Source organism: Dipodomys merriami, unplaced genomic scaffold (assembly GCF_024711535.1).
Source record: "Dipodomys merriami isolate MVZ:Mamm:240054 unplaced genomic scaffold, mDipMer1.0.p SCAF_4, whole genome shotgun sequence".
NCBI lineage: Eukaryota > Metazoa > Chordata > Mammalia > Rodentia > Heteromyidae > Dipodomys > Dipodomys merriami.
In genome coordinates this window covers 19379433-19405213 of record NW_027205603.1, presented here as the reverse complement: position 1 = coordinate 19405213, position 25781 = coordinate 19379433, and the positions used below count along the sequence as shown (strand labels likewise).

At 38.2% G+C, this 25781-nt stretch overlaps 1 protein-coding gene across 5 annotated transcripts in view; it reads left to right on the top strand.

The window, feature by feature from the left end:
• Ccny (cyclin Y) overlaps positions 1–25781 on the top strand; it is a 217735-nt gene that overhangs the window by 167272 nt on the left and 24682 nt on the right. For all 5 annotated transcript variants that reach the window (XM_069990625.1, XM_069990626.1, XM_069990627.1 and 2 more), the window contains 3 exons: positions 4239–4273; positions 18544–18644; positions 23811–23846. In XM_069990625.1, coding sequence (XP_069846726.1) covers positions 4239–4273; positions 18544–18644; positions 23811–23846 — 172 coding nt within the window. The remainder of the gene's footprint in view (positions 1–4238; positions 4274–18543; positions 18645–23810; positions 23847–25781) is intronic.

Genomic DNA, 25781 nt, shown 5'->3' with positions numbered 1-25781 from the left:
TATTTATTTATTTATTTATTTATTTTGTGCTGATCTTGGGGCTTGAGCTGTTTTGCTTAAGGCTAGGCTGTACCATTGAGGTACACAGGTTCACTTCTGGCTTTTGGTCGTTAAGTAGTGATAAGAGTCACAAATTTTCTTGTCTGGGCTGGGTTTGAACTTCGATCCTCAGATCTCAGCTTCCTGAATAGCTACTTTTACAGATGTCACCAGTTCCTGGGCTGGAAGTTTTTTTTGTTTTTTGTTTTTTTTTTCTTTTTTTGGTTGATCGTGGGGCTTGAACTCTGGGCTTGGGCGCTGTCCCTGTGTTCTTCAGCTCAAGCTGAGTGCTCTACCCCTTGAGCCACAGTGCCACTTCTGGTTTTCTAGTGGTTTATTGGATCCTCAGATCTCAGCCTCCTGAGTAGCTAGGATTACAGGCATGAGCCACCAGCACCCGGCTGAAAGTTGTATTTTTAAGTCTAAAGAAAATTTCCTTCTGTGATGATGTTGTGGTAAAGGAGTATCTCTTAACAACTTTTGAATTTTTGTTTGTCCCTAAATCCAAGTTTACGGGATGAAGGGAAGTCAGATCTGTGTTAACTTTTTCCTATGCAGCGTAGATGTGCTTCTTCTCATTATACCAGATTTTACCTGCTTCCAGGTCAGGTTACTTCTTAGAGCTGCCTTTTTTTTTTTGGTCCATTGTGGGGCTTGAACTCAGGGCCTGGGTGCTATCTCTGAGCTTTTACGATCAAGGCTAGCACTCTGTCACTTTGAGTCACAGTGACACTTCCACTTTTCTAGTGGTTTATTGGAGAGAAAGAGTCTCATGGACTTTCCTGCTTGGGCTGGTTTTGAACCTTAATCCTTAGATCTTAGCCTCCTGAGTAGGATAACAGTCTTGAGCCCCTGGCACCCAGCCAGATCTGCTTTCTGAGGATGCTTCAATTCCAAGTTCCTGGAAGAGAGAATTAGTTCATCTAGATTCTCTGTCTGTCTTGATCTCAGTGCCAATCAGAAATGGATCACCTAGTGAGAATGTGAATATTAGAGCCACAACACTGCTTCCTGTATTTTCTGTGTATGTGGTACTGAGGAATCGAACCCGGGGCTTCATGCATTCTAGGCAAGCACTGTACCACTAAGCCACATTCCCAGCCCAACGAAGATTCTTAAAGAGACAGAATCTAGAAGCAGAATTGTTAGAGTAAATAGATCTGAGTGGACTTTATCTGAGTTTCAGATAAGATTGGTGGGAGGCAGTTACTCTGAAGTAATTAGAGCTCTCTGAAAGTATTTATGGTACATGAAAGCAGAAAATGCCAAGTCTTGTGTAATGGGGTCCCCTTTCCTATTCTTGAGCTTTGTAACAGTGAACTGTTCTTTACTATACTAATGGGAACCTGTGGAGTATTTGGAAGTAAGTCGCTTCATCCCAGCAATTGGTGCTTATAGCTGATATGCAAGAATAGCATACACTTTTATAGTATTCTTATTTTTTCTACTGTGGTGTTTCTCTGCTGAATAATTTTTAACACTTTCATGTTCTCTCTTTTCTTTTTTCCCTGCCTCCCTCCTTCCTTCCTTCCTACCTTCCTTTCTTCCTACCTTCCTTCCTTCCTACCTTCCTTCCTACCTTCCTTCCTTCCTACCTTCCTTCCTTCATTTTTTTGGTGCTAATCCTGGGATTTTGAACTTTATTTTAAAAAAATGTTCATATTTCAGACTAAGTAGAAATGAAGACTTGGCTTTTTTCACTTAAAATTTTTTTATTGTTATTATAAAGGTGATGTACAGAGGATTTACAATTTTATGTCAGGTAGAGATACTTAATTTTTTTACTATTATTATAAAGGTGATGTACAGCAGACTTAGAGTTACATAAGTCAAGTAATGAATACATCATATTTTGGACAGTATTACCCTTTCTTTGTTGTCTCCCAGTTTTTCCCTCTTGTCCCTATCCACAAGTTGTATAGTTCATTTTCAACATAGTGTTTAGTGAGTACCACTGCTTCTGTCCCTGAGCTTATGCTGAAGGCTAGCATTCTACCATTTAAGCCAAACTTCACTTCTGCCTGTTTTGGTGGTTCATTGGACATAAAAAGTCTCATGGACTTTCCTGCCTGGGTTGGCTTTTGAACTGTAGTCCTACAATCTCAGCCTTCTGAGTAGTTAGGATTACAGGCATTAGCCACAAGCTCCCTGCTGCTTAAGTATTTCTTAATCTTCTCATAATACCTCTGTAAGAACTTCTAATAACTCTTCTTCTCCTCTTTCCCTTCCTATTTTTCTCTAAGTCTGTCTCTGTGATCTTGCTGAATAGCCTAGGCTTGCCTCAGGTTTGAAGTCTTCCTGCTTCAGCCTGCTGGGTACTGAGATTGTAGGTATGTGCTACCATGCCCATCTTTAGAAACTGGTAGTTCTTAAAGGAAACCTATTTCTTAAACCATGGATAACTTTTATCTTCTAGAAGGCAGAAACTGTCATAGAGTGTTGAGGTGACTTTGAGGTGGTTTTCATATTTGGGAAGCATAAAATCTCTGTTGCCTAAGCCTATGACAGGGATGCTCTAGGAATGGTTGAGTATCATCTACAGAACTTGCTGGAAATCTTGTCAGGTTTACAGTCCATATACAAAGTACTCTCATCATTTCAGACAGCAGGAAATCACTACAGAGCATAAGTATTTCAACACTGGAAGCTAAGTCCCACATTGAATGAATTTTGGATACCCACATGCATTCACATACATGCATGTGGGAATATGCATACATATATGGTAGTTAAAACTTAGCACTACTGACCAGTTTCTCATTTTACTTTGGTCAAGGTTTGAGTATGAGATAATTATATGGAGTTGGAACAAAGTAGTTACCTTTGTCTACATTGTACATCACAGACTTGGTCCTTCGCTATGGTCTCAGTGTGTTGGTCTGGCTTCAGCCATTGCCCAAATGCCTCATATTCGGTGTAGTACTCACCTCTCTGTCCTGTGACAGAACCATCCTGTGATGGTTGTTTCTGACATCTCCATGCAGGCATCTTCTGTCCTTTGGTAACTCTTTAATATACCCAGTTGTAAGATTTTTGCCCTGATACATTGAACATCTTTGAGATAGGGAGATAGCAGTCATTAAGGAGAGGATAGGGTTGGCTTCTTTCTCTCCTTCTCCCTCATCCCAGGGTCCTGTGTATGCTAGGCAATTGGTGTACCGCTGAGAATAATACTACCCATAGCTCCAAGAATGAGAAAAGGATTATTACTCTGTGAGTCCAAGAACTGTATGTTGGGAAAGAGGAAAAGTTCTCAGAGAACACTGAATGTTCTTTGGGGGCATGGACTGCTAGAAGAAGCTTCTTCAGGTGACAGACTACATTTGCACACTGAATTGGTTGTCCTGAGGTAGTGACTGCAGATGCCATCTTCTTGCAGGAAGCCTATTCTTTGTATTCTCCACATTGAACAACTCAAAGTGTGTTGACAGACTAGTACAGGCCCACAAAAGCCAGTCTGGGGGAAAAAATGGTAAAGTTAGCACAATAGAGTGAATAGAAGTTCATCTGGTTTCTCTGCCCTTTCTAGTTCCTGTGGCCACGGCATCCCATTCTGAGCAACACTGGAAACCAAGCCACATACTACATTCCAGGCTAGTTGGTGGAACAGTGCTTGTTATCAGGAGTCCTATCAACCTCCTGCAGGGTGGAGTGTTAGAAGATGCCAGCTGGCGTAGGCATGAGTTCATTCAGGCCATTCATCTAGCATGTAGAACAGATGGTTTCCATGGCTAAAAACAGTTTTGAGGTACCTTATCTGGCCAGAATTCCACAGTTGTGTTACAGGTATTCTTGTAGTTACATACATTTCACTCATCTAATTTGGATACTTATGGGTCTTATTGGATTATACATTAGTAATCCTACTATTTCTCTCACCTTAAATAAGGAATGTGTTTAAGTTTGGTGAGGTTTATTAATTAACAGTATTTCATTTAGTTAATGGAAATCTGTTGTCCTTTAATTGATGTTAGTTGTAGTTATTTTGAGGGTGCTTTTTAAATGGACGTACATTTATTTGTTTGTTAACCAAATTGATATCTGCATTGTGTAGATCCCATATTCTTGTGTTTAATAAATGTGCTACTAGGTACACTGGTTGGTGGATGGGACCACATCATAGAGGCCCAGTCCTCAGTAACCTGCCTGGGGTTGCCAGCAAACCTGTAACATTTCTGTTGCATCTTTTGTTTTCACAGTGAGAGAAAAACGCAAGAGTCTCTTCATAAACCATGTAAGTGAAGCTCTCTCCCTGTATTTTTTATGATGACTGTGAGATGAGCTTGTCTTTGGTGGGTGAAAATGCTTTGTGTAGTGTGTCAATGCCTAGAAGAGTGGAAAAAATGTTGAAATGTTCTTACTCTCATTTTAGTTTATAACTGAACAGGCATGGTGAGGTATTTATACACAGTCCTGAATGATTTTCTAGACTCCTTACAGTACTATTAATGGGAAGAGGTGTGTGGATAGTACACAGCAAACACCACATGGGCCAAAATAAAAGCCACTTCTTTTAAAAATTTTAATCTTGGGCTGGGATGTAGCTCAGTGGCAAAGCGCTTGCCTAGCAAGTGCAACATCCTGGGTTCGATCCCCAGTACCAAAAAAGAAAAAAGACAAAAAAAAAAAATTTTAATCTTTAAAAAATTTAAATATATAATCACTTTCTGTGTGTTGCTATCTGTCTCTTCACTCTTTTTTGTTACTGTTAGTTATGTTTGTACATCTTTGGGTAAACAAAATGAGGATACATTTAATACTTAATTTAATATGTTTAATACTTTAATATATTTAATACTTTAATTGCTCCACTCAAAGTATTTTCAAAAGTTACCACTAGCCTTTTGGCTATTCTGAGCAGTATGTCCCTCATCTGGTAGTCAGGAGCAGTATGTTCCTGGAGATATCTTTTTCCTCTTCCTTGAGCAGCAATTAAAACTAGCTGGACAGTTGGTAACTCTGTCACCAGACAAGTTGCTGTCACCCCTCTCCACAAGATTTGGAATGATGAAGTAGGAAAACTACCAAAATAAGTATGCTATAAACTTTCATACTGAAAATAAGAATGGTGTATCTTACCTCTTAAAGTTTGGTCTTAGGATTATAAAGCTACCTCATATATACATTTGCAAATCTTGAAGTAATTGGCACTAAAACTGTTAACAAAAGACACTTAAGACCATACTATTTTATTCTCTACCCCTTGAAAGTCAGGACAAAATATACTTGGAAAGAAGTTCCTAAGCTGGGCCTATGCACTATAGAGGCCCTGTATGGGACCCATAAGAAAAGGAACTGGTGATTTCTTTGTCAGAATGTCAGTATATGTGTGCATATACTTGTTTTTATATATTTCACAACCTCATCCCTGGCACTCTGAAATTTAGAAGTGCTGATATAATGTGTGTGACAATATATGGTATAATGAAAGTATAATGAAAATTGCTGTGCCTGTCTTCCTTTTCCTTTTTTTTTTTTTGCAGTATTTTCAGTATTTGTAGTATATACTTAAATCTAGCTATGTGCTCATTGAAACTGATTTTCTAAATCCTTCCTTTCTTGCTTACCTCCTGCATCCACCTGAACATTTACCATTTGCATATCTGCAAAGAGCTTGCAAGAGAAAGCGGAGCTGAAACTGCAGTCAGGCTACCCTCATTACTGACTGGAGCTCCACTCAAAGTGTAGTTAAAAAGGAGAGGATGGTGGGATTGTTTGTCTATACCACTCTCTTCTGATTGTGGCTAATGAGATGGATGTGAAGTCATAGTTTTAACTCACATATCATTTTCATATACTCCCATTTAACCTCAAGCTTTGTGTCCTACATAGTGTGGCACCTGCCACACTGAAGTCCAGGTCCACAGACTAGGATGTGGTTGAGGTTGGTAGCCTGTGTGTTCTAACTCAGGCTATTCACCATCCTATCCTATCCACCTCAGCAGAAACTTTTCCCATTGACCAGTGAAAACACACAGTTGCTGAGATCTCTCAGATGATAAGAAAGCCCTGTGCTTAGTATCTTATATAATACACAACCCTGGAACACAAAATGACCTCCTATCCATACAGAGACCTGGTTGTAATAAGCACATGTGTTCTGCCTGTGGTGAGACAAACCACTGAAGTCTGCCTGTATAGCTGTCTAAAATAGAATCACAGTGAGATTTCTGCAGGGTTGAGTAGACTAATAAAACACTGTATTTTTTTTTTTGTGGACTTGGGTGTAACAAGTTAGGAATAGTATAAATAGGAGAGTGAATGGTAATTATCAGTATAGTCTAGTGCTTTTGCATGTGTGCTAGGCTCTGTTCCAACTGATTTCATTTAGTTAGCACAATAGTCATCCAAGGTTTATACCATGAATCATTCACAGTTTACTGATGAAATTAAGACATAGAGAAGTTAACCAAGTCAATAGTGGACCCAAAATCGAAATTTAGCTCTCAAATGTTTGCCGGTGAGACCCTGTGAATAAGATGCTTACCTGACGTTAGAAATAACATGTATAATTAAAAAATTATAGGACAATCTGTGGGATGAATTTTTGAATATGAATCTCAAGTTAAAAATCTTAATTCCTTATTGAATTTCAAAATGACAGGTTGGTTTTTTTTGTCCTTGTTTATATAACCTCATCCCATTTTAATGCACATTGTAAGGAATGTTGTCTTTGATTTTTCCCTAGTTTCTGAAGAATCTTTTGTATTCTATTTGCCTTGTTATATGGGTTATTCTTTCTTCACTTTCTCCTTCAAGCTCCTGAAGTCTCAATACACCTAGTACATTCCAGCTTTGGGTAGTCTACAAAGAGGGAGAGGAGCCTCACTCACCCTCCCAAGGATAATGTTGAATATAGGGCAAAGAACCTCTTCAAGTGGAGAGAAATCAGTGAACCCTGAAAAGAGTAAACATTGTTTCACCAGTGAAAAAAGTATAAACATTGGAAAGGGGCTATAGAAAAACTGGAGGAGTGGGGCTTTGGCTCAGAATTGACTGTTTTTGAATTTTTGGACAGTACCATGTTTGACCTCAGAACCTGAGGTCAAACCTGCTTGCTAGGTTGAGGCTTTATACTTGAACCATACCTTCAGCCTTACTTTTTTGCTGTTTAATTCTTTTGGAGATGGAATCTATCAAAGTTTCTGCCTGGCTGACCTTAAGCCACTATCTTCTGGATCTCAGTCTCCTCAGTAGCTAGGATTACAAGCATGAGGCACTGATGCCTGGTTTGATTGGGAGACTTAATAAGATTAAGTACAAGTGTGGTTGCTTCTGAAAACTTGATTACAGTTTTAAAAGTTTGAAACAGAATGAAATAGTCTGGGAAATTTGGTATCAAGTTAAATTGAGGTTAATTATAAAGATTAATATTCTAATCAGAATCTCTGTTTTAGATGTAATTAGAATGAACAGTTATAGAAAAAGAATTTGATACATTATGAAAGGTAAAGTCTTATGTAAACAAATGCATTTAAAACTTGTCCTTTAAAGTTCGCTGAAGTTTTTATTTTTTTAAGGTAGCTACTTTAATAAATAATGTGAAAATCTCTCAATATACATTGTACACTATACTTTATAACTTTGTAGGCACCTGCAGTATGATAACATCCCTGAACCTCAAGGAAAACTCATGCCTTTTATAGCATAATTTTTCTGTGACATCTTCCTGCCGCATTGTGATAGAATACCTAAAGTGAATCTACCATTCTAAGAAGTTAATTAAAAACTGAAGGAATTCCAGTAATGGAATGACCAGCCACTCTTTTTTTTCCTTTTCATTTTTAGTCCTGTATTTTTAAGAAAATCTAACCAATGTCATCACATCTGTTTTATTTCTTTTAATATTTTTAAGTAGTTGTACAGAGGAGTTTCAATTCAACATGTTAGTTTGTGAACGCAATGCATCTTGATCAGTGTCACCCCTTTCGTCGTTCTCCATCTCTCTAATCCCATCTATCCACTCAGTTTCCCTAGTTTGTTTCATATATATATATTTATATCTATTTTATGTATACACATTCACACACGTATTGAATATTATGACTTCATTCTCTCACTCTTCCTCTTCATTCATCTAATCCTTACCCCTTGACATCACCACTCAGACACCTCAAGTTCCAGCTTCCTGGTATTTGTTAGTTTTTCAAAGAACTTTGTTCAAGTCCTAGTCCTGGGCAGCCTTGGGAAAGTCTTGTCTCAGTTGTCTTGTCTCCTAGATTGGGTCATAATTCCTGAAGGTGATTTACAACAAGATAGAAATATACTGATGTTACTCATTGTAGCTTGGGTAAATTCAGTTTAACTTTCCACAATCTGTAACAAAACTGATGAAGTTTTTCTTTATTTCAAGTATGGATATATATATATATATATATATATATATATTTTTTTTTTTTTTTTTCAAGTATGGATATATATATATATATATATATATATATATATATATACTTTTTCATAATTAATAAGACCAGGATTCCCTAGGAGAAGTATGTTTTGTTTACTTCCTTTTAAGACTACTGACTTTAGTAGCTTTTATTCTTCTTAAATAGTTCAATTTTGGGTTGATTTCTGCCTTTTTGAGTGAGATAGGAATGGGACTTTTTGTAAATGATATCTTTTCTCATTATACTCTTTTTTGTTGTTGTTGTTGTTTTTGGTTTTTTGCCGGTTGTGGGGCCTGAACTCTGGGCCTGGACACTGTCCCTCAGCTTTTCAGCTGTAGACTAGCACTTTACCACTTGAGCCACAGAGCCACTTCTGGCTTTTTCTGCTTATGTGTGCTGAGGAATTGAACCCAGGGCCTCATGCATGCAAGGCAAGCACTCTACCACTGAGCTACCTTCCTAGCCCCTCATTATACTCTTTATCTGATAATTACAAATGTAAATAAATTATATGACTGAAACCCAGGAACTGATATTAAAAAAAATTCTAAATCTTGCTTTGCCTCGATGAAATTTGCTTTTAATAGAAAATTATCCACTATGTGGGTATCACTATAGCTATGTGGAAAGTGAAAAAAAATTAACTTCAGTTAATTTAAAATCTAGTAAGATTTCTAGTTCATACAGTAGTTAAAACAGTAATTTTAAAATGTAGATTTTTTTTCACATGTTACTAAAACAAACGTCAGATAATGTGGAACTGTGGCCACTCATTCTGTTTGATTTATTTCTGCTTACTGAAATGGGGTAGATGTTTTAGTCTTTTACCTCCAATTTCTCCTCCCTCATGGAATATCTAAAAATAAAAATATCATACACACAAAAACACTGATACAGACAAAAAGTATATAGAATGCCAGGTCTTTAAAGGTACTGGTTATTTTATAAGCAGTGTAAATGTATGATGGGATCTTCAGCCCTCCCCCCTCTCCCCCACAGCTTTCTTTCTGCAGTGCTTGGAATTTAATCCATGGCTCAGCTTTCTCTTTCTGACCTTTTATGTTTCCTCTTTCACTCACCCTTTCTCTGTAGTGATGAGGATAAAGCATATAGCACTAGCAATGCATAATGGCCTATAAAGATATTTTCAAGCTAGCTAACAGGAGAATTTGCTTCACATGAAAGGGTTATTACTATGCTAATGTTAGGATTTACCTGAGAAAATTCATGTTCTTTGTAGGAGATGCCATGTCTGAAACTCATCTTTTCTGTATGGGGTAAGCTCTCGTTCTGGAATAAGCAAGCATACTTGGTCACTGTGCCAAGTTTTGCCATTTTTCAGTGTTTTTGTGTTTTGTTTTGTCCCAGTCTTAACTTCCTGGTTCCATTGCTGCAGTTCTGTTATTAAGAACATAGGGAGCACAGCTGCTCCTCACACTGGCCAGACATTGAGGCACTTTTTTTTTTTTTTTCCCCCTCGATGGTTCATGGAGCCTGAACTCTGGGCCTGGGCGCTGTCCTTTAGCTCTGCAGCCCAAGGCTAGCCCCCTACCCCTTGAGCCAAAGCACCACTTCCTGCTTTTTCTGCTTATGTGGTGCTGTGGATTCGAACCCAGGGCCTCATGCATGCAAGGCAAGCACTCTGCCACCTTCCCAGCCCCCACTGAGGCACTTTTGCTAGCCACACAATGCTATCTTGTTCCTCACTTTTCTACTCTCTGCCCTCAGCTTCTTCACTTGCTCAAGGACTTCTGAAGTAGATATTGGAGCAGGAACTTTGTCAGAAAGACTTGTTCTTAAACTTACTTACTTTCTCTAAAGTAGAGAATCCACCCCATTATCTGTGTTGGTGTTTTCAAAAATTTGTTATAATAATACAGATACTCTACTCAGATTCAACAATTTTAACATCAGAGTTGCATTACTTTCTACTCATCCTCTGGTCATGAGCATACATTAGTTTTTCTGAATTATCCTGAGTCATTTGCCTATATCATGCCCCTTTTTCCTCTAATGCCCCAGTGAGTATCACCTGAGCCCAACATTGTTCTCTATTGTAAACACAATAGTATTTTCAGTCAGGAATTTAACATTGATAGAGTTGTTTTTGGTTAAGTGTCCAAAAGTTAAGCTTAACGTTTTACCTAAGTTTCAGGGTCTCATATAGCACATTTAGTTGATATTGCCCCTTGTTATTTAGTATAGAGTAGATCTTCTACCTTTATCTTTCACAACATTGACACTGATGAATGCAGAGCCAGCCAGTAGGTTGTTTTTAGCAGAATATTGCTTATCATTTTAAATTTGCTGAAGGATTCAGATGACCATTCACAGCCAGAATCTACATTTTGCAATTTTCAATGTATATCTGTAGATGTGTAATTTCTGTCTGATCCTGATAAGTAGTACTGATTTTGATTTTATATAAGGCACTGCCCAGATTCTCCACTGTATGTCTGCTGGTTTTCTTCTTGGCATCTGATAAGCAGTCTCTAGGCAGACAGTTTAGGACTCTAGAGATAAACTGTTCTTATCATATTCACTGTCCACTAACCATGCTTACCTGAGTCAGTCTATTATTTCATTTAAAAGATGATACTTTAAAAAAAATACTTTTCTAGCCCTACTACCTGACACATTTGTCACTATGCATTTCTGCTCTCAGAAAAAAAAAATTGTTGTTCTACTTGTCCATTTATCCATCTCTATCCATCTGCAGTATAGACTCATGGATTTCTGTTTTTTCAGTGGTAGTTTTGCTATTTTACTTGGACATAGAGAAGGTGATTGCATTTCCTTCCACAAACTAGTTCTGTGAGTCTCCTGTCCCCCGCCCTCTTTTTTTTTTTTTTGGTCGGTCATGGGGCCTGAACTCTGGGCCTGGGCACGCTGTCCCTCACCTCTTCAGCTCAAGGCTAGCACTGTACCACTTGAGCCATAGCACCACTTCCGGCTTTTCTGCTTATGTGGTGCTGAGGAATTGAACACAGGGCCTCATGCATGCAAGGCAAGCACTGAATCATCTTCCCAGTCCCATCCTGTCTCTTTTTAAGCACTCATTTACTTTTTAGCACAATAAGATAGTCTGGGCTCATCTTACACCTCCTTCCTCTTATCACAAACTAGCTGTTTTTCCTGGAGCCTAGACTCCTTTTAGTGACAAACAGTATCAGTAGAAAGGAGTTGATATCAAGTATGTAACTTGTATTACTTGCAGACCCTTTTAACAGACATAACCAGGAAATTGGAATTACAGGTTAGTATCAGTTTCTTAAATTGAGGTTCAAATGAGCCTGGGCAGAAAAGTTCATGATACTCTTATCTCCAGTTAACTAGCAAAAAGCTGGAAGTAGAAGTGTGGCTCAAGTGGACTAGCCTTGAGTATAAAAGCCAAGTGACACAATACAACAAACCCCCAAAACCCACCAGAAAAACATGCTGTAGTAATTTAGGAAAATGTTCTTTTGGAAAATGATTCTCTTTTCTTTCTTAGCTGTAGAACGAATTCAGACAGTATAAACCTTAGCATAAACCACAACTGGGAAGAAAAGTTCTGGAGAGAATCCCCTTTGAGGTTACATAGAGCGTAGGGGGGCATATCTGCTACTTCAGCCTTTGATCACACCTAGAATGGTTTTTCGAGGTTTTACCTCTCAGTTGGGATTATAATGAGTTGCACTTCTTGTTGTAGAGCCAATGCGTGGAGCTGTGGTGAGGCTGAAATTTAAATTGGGTTAAAGTAAAAATATGAATACGATATTTTAATAATGATGCATTCTTGAATTAAAAGAGCAGAGTTCGGCCTCAAGATTGGCATTTTCCCTGTTTTGTTAATATCCAGACTTGTTGTGGGGGTTTTTTGTTTTTTGCAGAATAATTTGTTCTTATCAACTCTATGGCTACTTTCTGCTTTTCCTTGGTCTTAAAAACTTGATATTCTTAAAAGCTGCTTATTCCTTTCTCTTTTGCAGAGTACTAGTTAACATACTTACATTAAAGATGAGGGTGCTGTTCTTTCCTAGCCCAGTGGCTTCCACAGAGAGGATATTGTCCTTATCAAGGCTTTTGCCTTGCTGATCAGCACTCTGGGCTTGCACATACTTGAGAAGGCCAGCGATGACTACATGATGAGTTAAAAGGCTTGTCAACATGCTCCCTCAAGATTCTTTAGAGACATATAACCAGTGTCCATTAGGTAGCAGGTGTTGAGTGTGGCACTTAGTCTCTTCCTCCTCATCTTCCATGCTTTTGCTCACCCATGTCCTGTGCTTGATTGTGCATATCTGGCCTTCAGCTAGGTAAAATAGTAAAAGAACACTGGTACTACTTTCCTTCCTTGGGACATCTTCTCTATCAGGCTCACAGTTTACCCTCCTTTGAATTGGGAAAACAAAGAAGATGATGAGCTTTGATTTTTAAAGATTTCATGCATAGCTCTTTTAGAAAAAGGACAAATTAAGTGGCTCTGTGGCTCAAGTGGTAGAGCGCTAGCCTTGAGCTGAAGAGCTGAGGGACAGCACCCAGGCCCAGAGTTCAGGCCCTACTGCCGGACCAAAAAAAAGGACAAATTTTACACACACCTTTTTCTTTAACATCTCATTTTAGTGCTTTTTTATTTGTCTCTGCCAAGCCCTGAGATGTAGGACCATTTCATTCAGTCATTGAAAATGGGACATTAAAGCCCAGAGGCTTTTGAGTGTTACTAAGTTATTTAATCATAGTGATCATAGCATGTATTGCCCCTTTGGTCCTCAATGTGAGAAATACATTCTGTTCTCTATCTCCCAGGTAAATATTGGGGAGGGTAAGCCTAAGGTGACCTTAAAATTTCTGGCCCTATTTAAGGTGTTTTAGGGTATGAAAGGGTGTACTCTCACTGGTTACTCTGGGTCAGTAGGTGTAAACTAAGACTGTCCCCCACAGGCAGGATGTAGCATTCTCCCTGAGTAACTTGCCCATATTTACATAGCTACTCAGTGACAGTACAATTCACGGAACACCACCAGGCCTCTGACTGCAGCTCTGCTCTTGACCCCAAGTTCTGGAGCATTTTGTCACATTAGCTTTGAATACTTGATTCTGGTAAACGGGCCTTTGCCCTGAGCTGCTGTGTGCCAGCCCCTTGTCACACACACATGCTTGTACCTGCCATGCCATTGCTACCCTGTCACTGCAGCCTCAGAGAGTCCTGCTACCATCTTGGAGACAAATTTCCCATGGTTGGTGGCTGGGTTAGACCTGTTGATTCAAGAAAACAAATCCAGTCTCTACCTACCAGACTCAACATCCAGGCCAGAATATGGGTGAGTAAATGGCAAGTAACAGTGCAAAATGCTTAGTACTGTGGAGGACCAGTGCTGGGTTCAGAGCTCACAGAAGGACACTTAACCTAGTCAGTTGTTATAGCAGAAGGACATCAGAAGGGCCATCAGCAGAGTTCTGGAGGATGACTTGCATCAGAGATTTGAAAAAGGTCCTAGGGTATGCAATATAGAGATTCTATAGATAGGAAGGCACAGACACTGGAGTCAAATAGACATCACTCTAGTGTCACAGATTTGACACTAGATTTGGCCTCTGGTGTCTTAGATTTGACCTTGGAAATGTTACCTCATTTTTCTGATTCTTACTGTATAAAATAAATGTGATGTTGTTCCTGTTAACTAATTGGGTATCATTAAGGTCAGTGTGTACGAAAAAAGGGAGTGAGTGGTACATATGAAGAGATGAAAAGGGAGTGAGTGTCCCTCCTCTTAGTGGACAATCTCTGATTTGCTCTGCTTCATAGAATGAGGACAGTATCATCAAATGAGGACTGAGGTAAGAGACGGGTGGTAAAAGGGAGAAATAATACTGGATAGTGCTGGAGACTACAGAGAAAAGGATGATTTTAAAGGTACCAAGGAGGTAGAATCAATAGCAGATGATGAAAGAAGGCAGTGTAGTGGAGTTCTGCTTTTAAGCCATTGAGTTGATTGGAAGAACAGATTCATGTACCACATGAGGGACCCACAAGCAAGATTCTAGTGAAGAGGTCTGCCATGCAGGTTAGATCAAAAGAGAGCTGCTCATTAGTAAGCAAAAAGAAGTTGAATATTAATTCAACTGTCATTATACAGTGGATGAGAATCCTAAGAAGATGTGTAGAGGGAGAAGAAAAGTTCATTCCATATAAAGGTGTGTAGAGAAGTAAAGTTTGGTAAAAGAACTGAGACTGGGTAGCAACAAAGATAAGGAAGAGGGCATGGCAGTTCGTACCAATAATTCCAGCTATCCTGTTGACAAAGACAGGAGGATCATGAGTTTGACACTACTAGCCTCGGCAAAATTAGCAAAACTGTGTTCCTGAAGCAAAATACCAAGAGGGCCAGGGGCTTAGCTCAAATGATAAAGAGTACTTACTTAGCACAAGGTTCTATGTTCAATGCCCAGTTCTGCAACAGGGGAGGAGGGAGGCACTTCATGCACATTTCTCAAAGACCTTTCTTTGAATCTTTTTGAGAATCCTCAGCAGTAGTATGAAAATGAACCAGTGAACGTTACTGAAGCTCAGTTGTAGGAGCTCAGTTGTAATATAGTGTGATGCCGCATTAAATTTCCCTAAACCATTGATACAATTGTTTCATGTAGCCCGAAGAGGTAGGTGAGGGTGGTGTGGGAGTGGGGGGCCGGGGAGTAGGACATAAGGAGAGATAAAAGGCGGGGAGAAGCCTCACCTGAAATTTCCTGTTTCCTTTTGACCCCATGCTATTTATATAAAGCCGGGGTTAGGGAGAATTAGAGTACTTGGTAATGCAATGCCCTCTAGCTATGATTTAAGGAATTGGTTAGACCAAATACTAGTATTTATTCATTTTGAGAGGATATTATGTTTATTTCTCGGGCTGATGAAGACTTTTTAAATTTTATTACAGAAGGTGCCTAATATGTAAGAAGTAAATGTCAAAGCATTGAACAGGGCATTTGGTCTTTAATTTGTATTTTTTTTTTTTTTTTTGGTTTACTGAAATCACAAATTCTGTATCTTAAGAGTCTTACCTAGTAAGTGAGCAGTCAGGCAGGAAATTTTATGATTCCTAAGGACTTAGTTTTCTTTTCATTGCTGAGAATTGCAGACTGCCAACATAACATCAGACAAATAGGAAATCTTTAGAATGACCCAAAAATATCCAGATTGTTGCCTACAATCATAATTCCCAAATGATTGTCAAAAATCTACTTGGCATCTGATTAGCTGTCATCATTGTATATTTTAAATTCTATTTTCTTTACCATAGGCTTTCAGAAGTGGCTCTAACTTAAAACTTGTATACTTATAAAGGAACCAGTCATAAGAGTGCCTACGTATACTAAAGATCAACCATTGGGGGCTAGGAATATGGCTTAGTAGTAGAGTACTTGCCTAGCATGCATGAAGCCCTGGGCTAGATTCCTCAGTACCACATAAACAGAATAAGCCAGAAGTGCTGGAGTGCTAGCCTTGAGCAAAAGAAGCCCCAGGACTGGCAAGATGTTATGTTGAAAATGATGTTATGTCGAAAATGAACTTTACAACTTTGGCGCAGGAGGGGGTTGGGGGGAGATGGGAAGAGATGGGAAGGGGAAACCAAGGAGGAGGCAACAATGCTTGATAAGAAATGTACTCATTACCTTGCCCATGTAATTGTAACCCCTCTGTACGGTATTTTCACAACAATAATAATAATAATAAAAGGATCAACCATTGGTTGTATTTAAAAAGCGTCAAACAGTATTCCACTTAAAAATACATTGGACATTGAAAAACCTTCCATGCTCCTGGATAGTGCTGGAGGAATATCAGCACCAAACTTCAACTTCTATTACAAAGCCATAGTAATATATATATATCACCCTGCAGCAGAAGCAATTCCCAATGGATCAATATAAGGCCAAATACAATGAAAATATTATGGGAAGGGATAGGGGAAACACTAGGATTTGCTCTTTGGCATTGTTGAAAACTTCCTAAGATCCAGAATCACAACAAGTCAAAGAAAGACTGAAGAAATAGGATTGCATCAAAATGAAGAGCTTCTTGCGTGTTAAAGGACATAGATAAATAGCCCTCTGGTTGGGAGAAGGGCCTCTTATCTAAAATATTTTTAGAGCTCAAGAAATTAAATCCACCAAAACATCCTCAAAGAAACAGCAGTCCAGTTAGTTGGCTAAAGACTAAAAGAGCTGGACACCAGTGGCTCACACCTGTAATTCTAGCTACTCAGGAGGCTGAGATCTGAGGATCATGATTCAAAGCCAGCCCAGGCAGGAAAGTCCTTGAGACTCTTATTTTTAATTAACCACCAGAAAACTGGAAGTGGTGCTGTAGCTCAAGTAGTACAGTGCTAACCTTGAACTGAAGTGCTCAGAGACTGCACCCAGGCCCAGAATTCAAGCCCCATGACTGTGGGGGGGAGGAGGTGCAGGGAGACTTAAAGAGAGACTTCTCAGAAGAAGTACAAATAGCCAGCAGACATTTGAAGAGATATATTCAACATCTCTGGCCATAAAAGAAATGCAAACCAAAACAACATTGAGATTCTACCTCACCCCGGTTAGAATGGCCATTATGAAGAAAACCAAAAGGGAACAGTACTAAACTGTTGGTGGGAATGTAGAATTGGTCAGTTACTCTAGAAGGCAGTGTGGAGGTTCCTCAAAAGACTAAACTTAGAGTTTTCCTATGGCCCAGTAATTCCACTCCTGGGCATTTATCCAATTGAATACAAACCAGGCCACACTAAAGCTACCAGCACAATCATAATCATGTTCATTGTAGTATTGTTTACCATAGCGAAGATATGGAATCAGCCCAGATGACCCTCAGTGGACGAATGGATCAAGAAAATGTGGTATATACATACCTATACACAACACACATACACACACGCACACGCATGCACACGCATGCACGCACGATGGAATTCTATGTTTCCATCAGAAAGAATGACACCGCCTCATTGGTAAGGAAATGGAAAGACTTGGAAAAAATATATTAAAGTAAGTGAAACCCAAAGAAACATAGTAGTTTCCTTCATTTGTAGAAATCAGAATGTGTCTATAAATCTACAAGTTAACACAATGGATTGCAAAAAACAAAAAGTTACATTTACACATGATAAATTAAACAGAGCTTTATAAACATTCACACAACTAAGACCAGAAGAGGATATTCTTAGGAGAAGATCACAAAGGCTCAATAGCTATGTGTATATGGCCATATAAAATGATGCTTATTGAAATGAACTCCAAGAAATAAAAACAAGAGGTTTTTTTATTTTGCTTTTTGTGTTTTTTTTTTCTTTCTGTTTTTCCCTTTTTGTCACCTTTTTATTTCTGTACCTTTTGTAAATTTATCCTATATGGGATGGATAAATGGAAGTACAGAAATGGTGGGACAAAGAGTGAACTAATTCAGCAGTGATACTCACTAGAAACTATGTTGAATAGTGAACGACACAACTTGTGAGGGAAGGGGTTGGGAGGGAAAAACTGGGAGAAAATGAGGGAAAAGGTGACAAGGTTCAAAAAGAAATGTATTTATTACCTCACTTATTTAACTGTAACCCCTCTGTACATCACCTTTACAATTTAAAAAAATTGCATTTTCCCACCAACAATGGAATATTTTTATTTATAACTTCCCTTGTTAAAATTTAAGTAGATTAACCAGGAGACTAAATAAATCTTGGCTTCTAGGTTAGCTGTACCTCATGAGTAGAGAAATTGGTATAGTGAATTCTCAACTTGATTTCATAGCCTTCATTGGCATAGTGAGTGATGTATTCCATGCTTCACTTAGGGACCAGACATATAATTTGTATGGACTCTAGAAAGACTTGTTTGATTGCAAAGGTACAGTATATTGTTCTCCCAGTGAAGAAGGTTGGGGACCCAGAGTGGTGGTGGTAACTTACATGTGGAAGGACAAGGAACTTCAGCTTATAATAAAGTGTTTTTATTCTGTTGCTAGTATTAGTGTTACCGTTTCTCATCAAGACATTTTTTTGTGGTCGAATTTGATGTGTAGGGGTGATGTTCCTTGAAAAAATTTTGAGCCCTGAGTAATTGTCTTTGTCTTGTTGCTGTTATTTTCTAGCATCCTCCAGGACAAATAGCAAGGAAATACAGCTCCTGCTCCACTATTTTCCTAGATGATAGCACAGTCAGTCAACCAAACCTCAAGTATACAATTAAATGGTGGGTATTCAGAGTTTTCTTTAATTGAATGCTATACTTATGCCTTTCTCTTGATGTGTAAGCTGGCTGGTTATAGGGTTTGGGGGTGATTGGTGTGGATCAGGGGGAACATTGACAATTTGGGAATTTTTAATTAAAAAGTGGCTTTGATAGTTGTCAGGTGTTTGGGATGTTTGTGCTTATTACTGTTGATATAAAAAGACCCATTATCTTAAATTACTTCAAGTACAGATGATCTAAAATATATCTTTTGATTTTTGTGAATGCTTCTTGCATTTTCACTTTTGATTGAAGCCATGTTGACAATGCTGCTAATATTTCTCCTTCTAAATAAAGTGAGGCTTTTCCTGTTGAAGCTTGGACCCCTGGCATGTTAAAACATCTGCTGGAATTGAGAGATGGCCCTTGGTTCTCTTCCTAGTAGGATCTTGCACATTGGGGCTTAATTCCAAATTTAAAACTGGACTTTTGAAGGAAGGAAGGAAGGAAGGAAGGAAGGAAGGAAGGAAGGAAGGAAGGAAGGAAGGAAGGAAGGAGGAAGGAAGGAAGGAAGGAAGGAAGGAAGGAAGGAAGGAATATAGGTCAAATCCTTTCTCTTTCAGAGTTTCTGTTTCCTTATTTGAGGAGTCAAGGAGCACTGGTTTTCACTATAATGCCCCATCAGCACCCACAGCAACTACTTCTGGTAGGAATCTCAGAGATCTCCACGTGTTGGTCAGTGATCTAACTGTGAGAAATGTGGGACATTTTACTTTTATACTTGTTCAGGAAAGTACTCATTTAACTACAATACATGTTAGCATGTGAAATAAATGTTGAAATTTCTAAATGTGAAGTGATTTCTTTTATTTGACAGACTTTTCAGACTTAGAAGCATTAGTAAGGCAATGGGAACAGCTTCTATGGACAGTGTCCACTGGAGGAGACTGGGTGGATGTGTCCATTCATAAGAGAGTTTCTTCTGTGCTAAAGGGGCTACATGCTTTCATGATGCAAATAGAAATGTAGCTTCCTCTTTCCTTGCTGCCCCAGCCCTTGGGGCATGGCAAGTGATGAGCAGGTATAAATCCGAACAGTCATGGATAACAGCTGGAAGAGGTGTGTCCTTATTGCACAGGTCAGGTCTGAGTAGTGACCTCATCTGAACCACTCACTAGCCTAGGCTGGTTTACTGCTGGAAAATGGGTAGTCAGTGACTCTTTGCACTATTTTTCTAAATTAGCTCAGTTGGAGTTGTAGAGAATAGTGGAAAACCTAGAAGATTTGTGTATTGAGTGGCTCTTGGTACTTGTCTGCCTCAGAGAACCTATAGATCAGTTAACTTCTACTCAGTCCTACTTGTAGATTGTTTTGGGCAGGCCTGGAGAGTTCTCCATCTGGGGCTTTAAGAAGAAGGAAATATTTCATCAAAAGAGATATGAATGTTCAAAACAGGGATAGGAAGATACCTCCTACACAATCTACAACTTTCCCTTAACCTTACCCAACACCTATGAGAAAGGAAACTACTACTTTCCTTTTTAAAAAAATTTCTTTTCCTTCAGTCCAAGAACAGTTTGTCCCATCCCTGACATTACAATGGATAAAAACCATTAAAAATGTAGTTTAGCCTCGTTATTGGCATACATAAGCACCTGTGATCTGACCATGCTTTCTTCATACCAGCTGTAACCTGTTTCTGTGAGAGAATGCTTTGAGTTTTAACAGATTCATGTACTAATTTGGGGGTGACAGTCCAAAATTGAGGCTTGCCCAAGTTATCAAACAGATGTGTAAATTCGAACTGGAGGTTAGGTGAAAGGTTGAAGGATAGTTCTAAGTAAAGAAGTATAAAAGTCTGGGAAATAAAGGTGGCTTAGTGGTAGAGTGCTTGCCTTGCGTACATGAGGCCCTGGATTTGATTCCTCAGCACTGGAAGTGGAGCTGTGGCTCAAGTGGTAGAGTGCTAGCCTTGAGCTGAAGAACTGAGGGACAGCGTCCAGGCTCAGAGTTCAGGCCCCAGGACCAAAAAAAAGAAAGAAAAAAAAAGTCTGGACATGAGTTGTGCCTCCTTATTTGTCGACATTTCTTATTACGAGAACTTGATTTTCTTATCTTTTCTCTAAATGCCAACAGCTGTAGTATGATTTTAGATTTTGCCAGCTTTCCTGTATGCTTCTATAGCCAGTTCCTCCCCGGAAAATCCTGTAACAGTTACAGGAGTGGTGATCAAAGTAAAGTGGGGAATATGGAGAACTCTCATCATACAGTGGAAAATTGTAGCCTGTTGCTTTGGAGGTCGGAGAGCAGATAACTGACCACTTGATCTTCATGGTTGCCCTTCTGTGTTCCTGGATACTACCCTTTCTTGATCCTCAGAAGTCTTAGGATTGTCACGTGCTTTGCTCTCACCTCTAGGCGAGAATAAGGCAAGTGCAGTGCCTACTTGTTTTATTTTGATGGTGGGTGAGTGGTACGGGGGAAGGGGAGAAAATAGCTTTTTTTCCCTTCCTAGCTATGTGGCAAAGTACTTCAACAGACCCAAACCCAGAACCCTTTTGTAAGATGAATTCTTTTTCTTGGCGTGGCTCTAGTTTGTCCTTGAAGCAGCCTTGCATTTTTCCAAGGACATGGCAGAAACAACCAGATCTCTGAGGCTGGGTACTTGAAGTAAACCTGAAAGCCTGGGACTGATCCGTTTGTCCATTGACTGCCCTTTTTTCCCAGAAAATTGACCTGTAGAAACATGGAGTGCCTGGGTTATCTGCAGTGCCCTCACAGTCCAGGACATATGTTTGAGAGGGAATTGGCCACAGAGTAACTGTCTTTGCTCCATCTTGAGGCCAAGCTGCAGAAGCCAACAAATCTATTAATATGCTTCCGTTTTAGAAATGATTGAAGCTTTCACTTTTTGAGATTTATATTTAAGATTATTTTATATGTTGTATTTCATTTGATCATAATAACAACTCAAGGTTGTATTGTCTTAATTTTATAGTGAAGAAATAAAGGTCTAAAGAGTTGAATTAACCCTTGTAAGTGAAGGAGCCAGGTTTTGGACCCAGGTTGGCCTGACTTTAGTGTCTTTTCTCATATTCTTTATTGGAAAAAGCAAGAACTGTGTTTTGTTTTGTTTTTTTCCTAATCAGTTAAGGATACTAAACCAATCACCATACTAAAGCCAGTCACATGAAACATTCCATTTAAAGCTAACATTAGATTTAGGAAAGCAGTCAGCACAACATGACTATTAAAGAACAAAGCAATACTTCTCCCTTTTTTCCAGAGACAACAGGGTAGAACCAGAGGTCACAAAAGCATTATTATAACTGAACAGGATTATATGTCTGAATCTGAGTTTTCTCATTCATAAAACAAGATTGGTAATATCCTTCTATTTCTGAAACAGGGCTATTAATATACATGAAAATACTTTGAAACCTAATGATACTATTTAGAATTCTGAAGACCTTTCACCCCAAGTACAGTCTCCTTATCAGCTAAGATGCATTTGGAGAGATTAGGAAAAAGGATGTTACCACATGTTTTTGAGTATTTTTAACACTTAGCTGAAATGATTTTGGTGAATAGATAAAAAACAATGAACTTGGTGTCAGAACAAGAGTAGCTAGGTCATGTTAAGTCACAGACAAACATTTGAGCTCTTTGGAGTCTGTGGTCTGGGCTCCAGTTTCAATGTTGGCTTGCTGGGTAATGCGTTCCATGCTCTGAGAGTACACAGTCCTATATAGTTGATTAGCTATATTCTTAGAACCCCCCCCCCAAATTTCTGGCCACCTCAATAAATTTTACAGTAAAACAGAAAGATTTGGAAAGATCTAAATACAGTTTTTTAAAAAAGGGAATTTAAAAATAGTGGCAAGTGTTCACCCAGAGAACTTGATAGGCATAGATACTCCATGTTCCTATTCAGTTGGAGAAATATTTAACCTGTGTGTGTGAGATGAACGTAACATTTTATGGGAATTACACTAATAGGTTTTATGCAAGTATATTTGGCAATATGTATTGAGAGCCTTATAATTATGAATTCCAATTACAGAATATTTTCTTGTGGAAATACAGCACTGATATGTCTCTGAGGATGTTTTTCACTGTGCTGTTAAGTATAATTGTTGAATATAAGATACAACCTTAGCTGAGTTTTAGGCCATTCGCTATACAGGAAGCTGAGATTAAAAGCATCATAGTTCCAGGCCAGCTTGGGCAAAAATTCACAAGTCATCAACTCATCTGAACAGGAAAGCTAGGTGTATATGTTCCTGTCATCACAGGCAGCAAGAAGTAAAATATAGGAGGATCTCTGTCCAGCCCTGCCTGGTAAAAAAGAAAGACCCTGTCTCAGAGCAAAAAGGGCTGGTAGGAGATGTGGCTCAAGTGGCAGGGCATCTACTTAGCAAGCTAGATCCCATGAGTTCAAACCCAGTAGTACAAAAATAAATAAGAGAAATAACAAAAATATTGTATAATAAGGGAATGGTTAGTAAATTATTTAAAATTGTAATGCAGCATTATCAGCCATTTCAAACTGTGTTTTTGAGGAGTAATTCCTAAGGTAAGAAAGAAATGTCAGCACTGATTGGCGTAAGGAAAATTTAACCCTATTCATGGGCATATAGCTTAAGCTAATAGTAGTTATCTTTTAGCAAAGGAATATTTAGTTAGTTTTAGTCTTCAGAGGCTGATATTACTACCATGGCTTGCTAAAATATCAGTTTGTTTATATTACTGTATTTTGTTTTCAGACAGGGTCTCACTATGTAGTTCAGGCTTACCTTAAACTCTGGCTGAGAGTAGACAAATCAGTAGACAAAGAGTTGGAGATTTCTAACGGTGTTTAATTTGTACCATCTGTCTTTTATATAGTGCCTATATTTATATTTTACAATCGGAGAAAACAGTTTCTGATAGAATAATTGGTTTCTAAATTTTGCTTCATGTTCTTTTGTTTCCATAAAAAGTGTACTTATTCCTAGGAGTGAACATCAGAATGATTTAATTTGAAGAGTGCATTTTCTTGATGAGTGTTCTGAATGAAATGAGACTCTTCAGATGAATTGACTTTTATTTAAAATTTTAAATACTGATATTCAGACTGATAGCACATAATGTAAGAAATCTTAAATACATTCATGAAACATTGAACTCCTGTATTTTATTTTACAGTGTAGCTCTTGCAATATATTATCACATCAAAAACAGGTACGTTTTCCAGTTATTTCTTACTATTTTCTAGTTACCTCAACATTTGGATTTTGTAGTCTTAAGTTATATATCCACAGAATTTCTAAAGGTAGTGAAATGTACCAAAATTTCTCAGGTAAGTGCTAAATGGCTTTGTACTCAGAGGACACCCATGGGCAGTCTTATTTAAGAAAAAGTTTCTTAAGAATTTCAACTGCCTTTTTACTTGTCCTTTTCTGTATAACTTGGGTAAATACTTCTTTATAAATATTACTTTAAAATTACTGCATGTGTAACTTTAACATGAAGAAAAGGTTAAATTTGTAATTTTGAATTCAAGCAAGGAAATTGGGCATTTGAAACATAAGTTAGTTTAATGTACTAAAAGCCCCCTTTTGATATAATGTTTCTGATAGAATGTTTTTCATATAATGTTCAGTTCATCAAAAAGGAATAAAAACTGTTTTGGAATAAAAACTGCTGTATTTTTATTTCAACATAAAATTTGTTAGAATGCATTCATTTGCCAGTTTATTTTTAACAATGTCAAGACTTTGTTTCACATTTGGGACACTAAAGTTTTATCTGTAATTTACCCTTTCAAATTTTGTTTGTAAGAAAAAAAATTGAAGGCATTTATAAACCATATAAGGGTAGAATTTTTTTGAGGTTTTAGCTTTACCTAATCTATAGCAAATTTTTTTTTTAGTTATTTCCTTTAGCGTCCAAATTATACTACCGAAGCATCTTTGTCATAAGACCAAGGACCTCTCTTAGAGCAGTCAGGTTTCACAGATGTGATATTTACATAAATCCAGTACTTGGTTTCTAAATTTTGCTTGAAGTTCGGTTGTGAACTGGTTTGGTAGTAGAGTTGCTGCATGATAAGTGTGGGGCTCAACAATACCTTTAGGTTATTTACAGACAAGAGTTGTGGGAGTCATTGAGGTGGAGGGTAGGTGGCAGAGCTTCCAGCTGTGCTCTGGGCAAACATAGGTATCTGAAACAAACACCTGGAAAGCCCATCATGACTTTGAGACTGTGCTTTTGGGATTTGCAGTTTATTGTAGCGCTAGAGAACGTTGAACATTGGAACTTAAAAATGGAACTCTTGAACTGGAACAATAGTGGAAATGCAAATTTTGTCTTGATGTTTATCTCTGTGCTAGACAAACTTTTTAAACATTGAAGTCTTGAGTATATGTAATATCAGTAATGAAATTCAGGTTTGCTTTCAAATCAGTTTTGCATTAATATCTTTAAGAAATGTCTCAGTTATTGTGTTTGTACTGGGGTTTAACCAGGGTTGCATACATGCTAAGCATGCTCTGCCACTGAGTTCCATATCCAGCCCAGATTTCTTGATTCTTAGACTGCCCTGGGACTTGAAGTCAGTTTAGCCATACCTGATAATAATAAGTGCCCATTTTATTAAGGACTTATTTAGACTTCCTTCAGCATCCCTTAATGGTAATAATAAATGCATTATTTCAATTTGTTTTACTGATAGTATCTCCCATCTTCCCAATCAAAAATTTGAGGCATAGAGATTAAGTAATTACCTTGAGATTATTCAGTTAATAAAGCTATTGGGCTATTCAGAATTGAGCCCTTCTAAATGAATGGTGTTGAAAGTTCAGCTGAAAACTAATTTGTCAACAGCAGATTGATCATTGAAACCTGCAGATGTCTAATGACTGCAGATTCTCTTTTTGACAAAGATCATTCTACTTGAGAGAAACAGTGTCATTCAGCTGGGTTATCTGGTGTTTTTTTTTATTAATGTACTAATAGTCCACTTTTCAGAGGATACTGGTTCCCCTGCCTCCATTATTGATAGGAGCCTGTATTCTCTGAGAAGTCTCACATTATTAATCTCCATTTATATTTCTAATCTGTTTTTGTTTTTAAAATTACTTCTGGCAAATGTTTCTCAAGAGTGCTAAGTGGCTT